Source organism: Odocoileus virginianus, chromosome 17 (assembly GCF_023699985.2).
Source record: "Odocoileus virginianus isolate 20LAN1187 ecotype Illinois chromosome 17, Ovbor_1.2, whole genome shotgun sequence".
In the NCBI taxonomy this organism is placed as follows: domain Eukaryota; kingdom Metazoa; phylum Chordata; class Mammalia; order Artiodactyla; family Cervidae; genus Odocoileus; species Odocoileus virginianus.
This window is the reverse complement of record NC_069690.1, coordinates 59,803,189-59,809,188: the sequence shown is the minus strand read 5'-3', so window position 1 is coordinate 59,809,188 and position 6,000 is coordinate 59,803,189. Positions and strand designations below refer to the sequence as shown.

The window sequence follows — 6,000 nt, the reverse complement described above, 5'->3', positions numbered from 1 at the left end:
CTCACCTCCTTCTTTGGACTTGACATCTCTTCTATGATGAGACACTGAATGAAGGAACTCTTGAATACCTGCCGCCCATGCTAGTCCTGGGCTTCTCTGGTGGCTCAACTGGTAAAGAATCCACCACAATGCAGGAGACCCCAGTTCCATCCCTGGGTCGAGAGGATACCCTGGAGAAGGGATAAGCTACCCACTCCAGTATTCTTGGGCTTCCCTGGGGGCTCAGATGGTGAAGAATCTACCTGCAATGTGGGAGACCTGGATTGGATCCCTGAGTTGGGACAATCCCCTGGAAAAGGGAATGGCAACCCTCTCTAGTATTCTTGCCTGGAGAATCCCATGGACAGAGGAGCCTGGCAGGCCATAATTCATGGGGTTGCAAAGTGTCAGACACGACTGAGTGACTTTCACTTTCACATGCTGGTCCTGGCATCCAGTAATTCTGCGGTTCTTATTTGGGTCAAGGCTTGAGCTTGAGCCTGTTCGTCTAACCCAGAAAGAAGGTAGATGGACCCATTTTACAGATGTGACATCCAGAGCAAAGCAGAGGCCAGACTTCAACTGTGGAGCTGAGGGAGGGACTTAGGACACACAGCGGTGAACGCAGTCCTAGCAAAGGGGTCGGCTCCAAGCAGGCACTCCTAGGAAGATGGGGGAGCGGGAGGCAAAAGAGGGAGGTGCCCAGACACAGACCCAGAGCTGAGCGTGACCAGCTGTGCCCTCAAACGACATTCCTTCCCGCTGGGGCTAGACTGCACATCCCCTCTCCTCTGGCTGTCAGGTGTGACCCTGGGCAGTGGCACATGGGTGGAAGGCGGAGCCGCAGCTTCCTGGTCCATTAAAACTTCTCACAGCACCCTCCACTCAAGCTCACCTGCTCTTTCCCTTCATCTGCCCACTGGTGGTCAATGCCAAGGGTGACCTTAGACGCTTGTGTTGGAAGACGGCAGAGCCTGCACGGCGTGGGGCTCTGAACCCGTGATTGACCGTGGGGAGCAGAGCATCTCCCACCCACCCCACTGATGGGACTTCACGAGTGAGAGATACACTTGCATTGATTAAGCCATTCTGCATTCGGGGTGGCTGGCTGTGTCATCTGTCTGAGTGACATGGGTGCAGGGTGAGGTGGGGCTGGAGGAGGGGTCTGGGGGTGCTTGATTGGGGCCCTAGAACATCTGCTTCTACGTCAGTTCCCTCAGATTTTACCCTGCAGGTTATCGAGGCAGAATTTGTAGCTGAACAGAAACGCATGACCGTGAGAGCCCCACATTGGATGGAGGCCATAGCGTGTCACTAAATGCAGACCGCACGGGCATCTGCCCAGGGCGGCCGCAGAGCTTGTGCTGAGCCAGAGTTTCCTCGGGGCTAAGAATAAACAGAACTGTTGGCACCTGGCACTGATGCGGAGTGGCTTGGCTCCAGCTTGGAGCCGCGAGTCCGGAGCTCAGCCGGGGTCAGTGGAGGGGTGGGTCTCCCACCCCAGGACCCAGCGGCTCAGCGCATCTGGGAACATCAGTTTCTCTGGGGGCCCGCCTCAGGCAGGAGGAAGGAGGGTTAAAAGGCCAGGGCCGAACGTTCAGACAGGCCAGGTGATGTTCCTGTGGCCATATGGGCTGGGATGTAGGGACGCCGGGCCCCCAGCCTCTCTGCGGGAGTCACACCACCAGCCTTCTCGTGAAGGGGGCTTGAGAGGCTTGTGCATCTCCGCTCCGAGAGACCAGAGAAGGCCAGGGCTCCTGGGAGGGAGACTCATGGAATCCATCCAGAAAGGGGGGTGTGACTGGAAGCAGGGGCGCCAGGGCTCCGGTGGGGGGGGAGGTGCTGCTGCGGGTCCTTCTTCCCATTTGGCCTGTGGTCGGAGCCACATCCTCCCGTCCAGCTCCTCCAGGCAGAAAGCTCACACCTGGGGACAGGAATCCCCTATTTCTCATTCATTCAGGAATCTGGAGGAGAAGGAGGCTGGTTACTGGACTTGTCAGAAGCCCACCGGGCAGCTTAGCGCCCCTGAGCCTGTGGCTCTGTCTGGCCGGATGCATCCCGCAGGTTCTGAAGATGGACCTGGCTTGCTCAGATGTCCGTACCACACAGGGGTGGCCTGCCCCTCTTCTGTGAACAGGCAGCTCCATGGACCCACCCAGGAGCCTAAACCCAGCTGGTGGGGACAGGAAGGCAGCCAGTGGCCCAGACAAGAAGCAGAGAACCGGCCTTGCCAGTACAGGATCCACCCTCCTCTCCCCTTCTTCTCAGGGGTCTCCCGGACCCAAGGACACTGACTGCCCACAAGGACTTGAAGCGAGCTCTCTCCCTCCCTGCCCAACATCAAGAGGAGAATGCTTTAAAAATGTTTTTATTTAATTAAAAAAAAGACGGAACTAACAACCCCAAACCAGTAGTAAGTACAGGAGTCACAGGTGTGTAACTGGCGAGACACGAGGGCGGGATGGAAGGGTGGAGGGCATCGGGGCGTGGGGGGACAGGCACGGGCCTCCCAGTGCCCCTGGGGTGCAGGGACGGGCGGGCTTCAGCAGGGGCGGGGGCTGGGAGAGAAAGGCTGTGACGACCAGAGGCGCTGAGGTGTTCTGCTCCCTGCTCTCCGTCCCTCCCATCCCTTTCCTGGTCCCGAGCGTGGGCCCCGCGTGCTCTGCTGGGACTGGGCGAGAGGTAGGATTCACTGGAACGCAGCTTTCTCCGTGAGACGAGAGACGCTCCTGGGGAGGCAGGAGGAAGCGGCCGACATGGAAGGAAGGACCAGGCTGCCTGCTTTTCGAGGTGACCTTGCTGGGGGACAGGCCCCCAGATCTCGCCCCGTCCTTCCAGCCTGGTGAGGGAAGGGGGACAGCGCGGGGGCGGGCCGCGCCTGGACGCTCCAGCACTCGTGGCCGCACATGCTTGGACGGAGCACACAAAGCCAACCTCGACGGGGGGAAGGGTTTCGAGCAAGCAGAAGGGCCCTGGCACGCGGTCACCGGGGCACACAGTCACCGGGGCGGGACAGGCAGGGGCACCCTCTGGGGGCGGCGGAGGAGAGCAGTGACCGTGACCCGGACTGAACTCCTGGGGCCAAGTCCGCCCCGGGGGTTCCGTGAGCAGGTGGCTGAGGTAAGAGTTTGCTTGTCACTTCTAAGTATGACAGCTACTGGGATCACAGACAACTGCTCTAGAGCCATCGCCAAGTTTCAAAAAGTAAGAAAGGGTTTGTCGTTAGAAAGCCCGCATTTATATAAAAGAGGGTCGACTCCAGAAAGCGATCCTCTGAGACCTACAGGCTTCCAGGTTCTCTGCTCGCTTCTGAGGCAGAAACAGCCAGAAAAACACCACCTGTGGAACTTGCCAGCCTCCCTTCCCGGGGCCGGGATGTCCACTTAGCCGCTGCTTTTGGGTGGTGGCAGCATAAATGACAGTCACAGGGGTGGGGCAGGGGCTGCTGCTGCTTTTCAAGAGGGAACGAGTGTCCTGGCTTTTCTGATGAGTGACCACCCGGGAAATGGGGCTTTTCCTCACTGTTCACCCTCGGATCTCCCTTTCTTGCACAAAGTCCAGGCTCCTGTTGCCAACCCCTGGGAGGAGGGTCTATCCCCATGAACCCCCAGGAGGGACAGTGCTGCTCCTCAGGCCAGTGGGCAGGGGTGGGAAGGGACACAGTAAGAGGCCGCTCAGCCAGCTTTCCTTTGACTATAGAATCTTCCAGACTCTAAAGTACAGTCAGTGTATTCTGCCCTTTCTGTGAGCAGAAACTTCCAGAAGTGAAGAGGAAAGCCTTTAACTTATACCCAGCCCCCCACCTTCAGATACCTCCACAGGCCTTGGTGACCCCAGGCTGAGGGCAGCGGCCCAGGACAGCACAGAAGCGAAAGCACCAGGTGGTCACAGGCTCTGTCCTCATGATCGCAGCCATCTCAGCAACCGGCCGCTGCCAGAGGCAAGACAGACAGACAGACAGACAGAGAGGCAGGAACGAGCTTCGGCTTCCTCGCCTCTGGCTCACAGACACGGGAACCTCGCGTCCAAAAGCAGCTGACCAGCGACCAAAGGCTCCAGGGGCCCAGGAAGCCAGGCAGGATTTGTTCCCAAGAGGAGATAATGGCTCGGTTTTGTTTCCCAGGTGGGTCAGGCCATGCTGCCTCCGGAGGGCTCTGGGGCCTCCTGGGAGCTTTCGGGAACCGCCCCCCGCCCCCCAGCATCAAAAGCCACATTTGGGGATAAAGTCAGCCATCTCGCTTCCGGTTCCTGTCTCCCCCGGACTTCGCTCCAAGCCAGCACTCCTCGCATTTGGGGACCTGGGAGGGTGGGGTTTGGCTTTAGTCTGTCCTCAGTCCATCCTAGGGATCAGAGGCCCCGTGGGGTCCAGGCAGCCGATCTGGGGAGAGGCTGGCGCGGACAGGCCGGGCAGGGCTCACACGGGCGTGGTCCTCCGGCTCAGCATGCTGAGGTCCTGCTGGAAGAAGCCGTGCACCTGCAGGAAGCCAGCGTCCTGGTCCGGGCTGTAGCTGGCGGCCGTGGTCACTTTGAGGGGCTCCCTGGACAGTGTGTACATGGACAGCTCGCCCATGGGGATGGCCCCGGTGATCTTCAGCCCCACCGGCGACGCGTCCCTGGAAGGCGAGGCCTCGGTTGACCTGGAGCTGGACCGCGATCTTCGGCGCCGGTACCGGTAGCTCGGCATTCTGGCGTAGGGCGACGAGGAGGGGGCCTTGAGGAACTCACGTCTGGTCTTAAACCGCAGCTCCTTGTTCTTCTCAATGTAAATGTTTACCGCCAGGACACCCACGGTCTCGGCCACAATGAACGACAGGGCTCCGAAGTAAAAAGACCAGCCATAGTTGTAATGGTTTTTTTTGTCTTCGTCGCGCTTGTCACTGGGGTCGCCTGTGTTGCTGGAAATGTAGACGATGATGCCGATGATATTACTGAGGCCTGAAAGCGGATCCGGAAAGGGGGCGGGAGGCAGAGTTTAGACCCTCAACGGGGGCGGGGTGAGGGACGAGGGTGGGGCTAGTGGGTGGAGCAGGTCAGGCGGGCGGGGCCGGGAGGTAGGCGGGGCCGGGGCTGGTGGGCGGGGCAGGCATAGGTGGGTGGAGCAGGGATAGGTGGGCGGAGCAGGGGCTGGTGGGCGGAGCAGGGTCTGGTGGGCGGAGCAGGGCGCAGGTGGCCGCGCCCCTGTGTGGTATGTCTTTGTTCTGGTTGCTAACTTTTAAGTAAAAGTAGTTAATTTTGAATGAGTAATAAAGTACAGAGTTTTGGTGAATAATAAAATAAAACACAGGCTCTGAGCTACCCAGTTCTTCCCCTGAAGGCAGCTATTGTCTTGTTTCTTCTGTCCTTTTTATATCCATAGTCAGTCCTTCTTCCCTCTCTGTCTCTCTCTTCCATTTTTTTCTTTGCAGAATACTCTTTGGCCCCTTGCCTTTTCACTTAACAGTCCACCCAGGAGGCGGGGCCCTGACGGGACAGTCCTCTTCTCACTCTCCCAGCCTTTGGACCGTACTTGTCCTGAGGATCATTGTCCACCTGGAATTATTCATGGGACTGTCACCTCACTGCTGGCCCCTGCATGTGACTCTGCACCCACAGTCAGAGCCCATGATCCTGGGAATGAACGGGAATGGGTGAGAATCCCTTTCTTGCCTGCCATGGCCCTTGTTCTTTGTGGCTGCCTGTCCTCTCCACTCTGGCAGGACCTGTGTTTTCAGCTGAGTGTCTCGGGACTTGGTCTCTGTGGCCCCTCTGGTGACTCGCAGCATCTGGAGATGCCTTTGAAGTGGTTCCTCCCAGGGGCACAGGCAGCTGTCGAGGGCACCTTGCTTTTGAGGCCGACAGCCCTGGGCTCAGCCATGATTTTGGCAGCGTTTGACTTCAGGAAAGCCACCTGGCCACCTACCTGCCTCCTCAGGAGCTGGGATGATGGGCTGGCCTACAGAGCACCTGGCACTGGTGTTAGTGGAAGTCTGTCCTTCGCTCCTCAGCGAAGGAAAGGGGACAGTATTCAAATGTCACAGCAGG

General features: G+C 58.7%; 1 protein-coding gene across 1 annotated transcript in view; it reads right to left on the bottom strand.

Moving 5' to 3' along the window:
- Positions 1–2,331: 2,331 nt before the first annotated feature.
- The window catches only part of CACNG4 (calcium voltage-gated channel auxiliary subunit gamma 4), a 50,944-nt gene continuing 47,275 nt past the window's right edge, over positions 2,332–6,000 (bottom strand). The window contains exon 4 of the mRNA XM_020875697.2: positions 2,332–4,914. Within this exon, the coding sequence (XP_020731356.1) occupies positions 4,394–4,914 (521 nt within the window). The 3' untranslated portion in view covers positions 2,332–4,393. The remainder of the gene's footprint in view (positions 4,915–6,000) is intronic.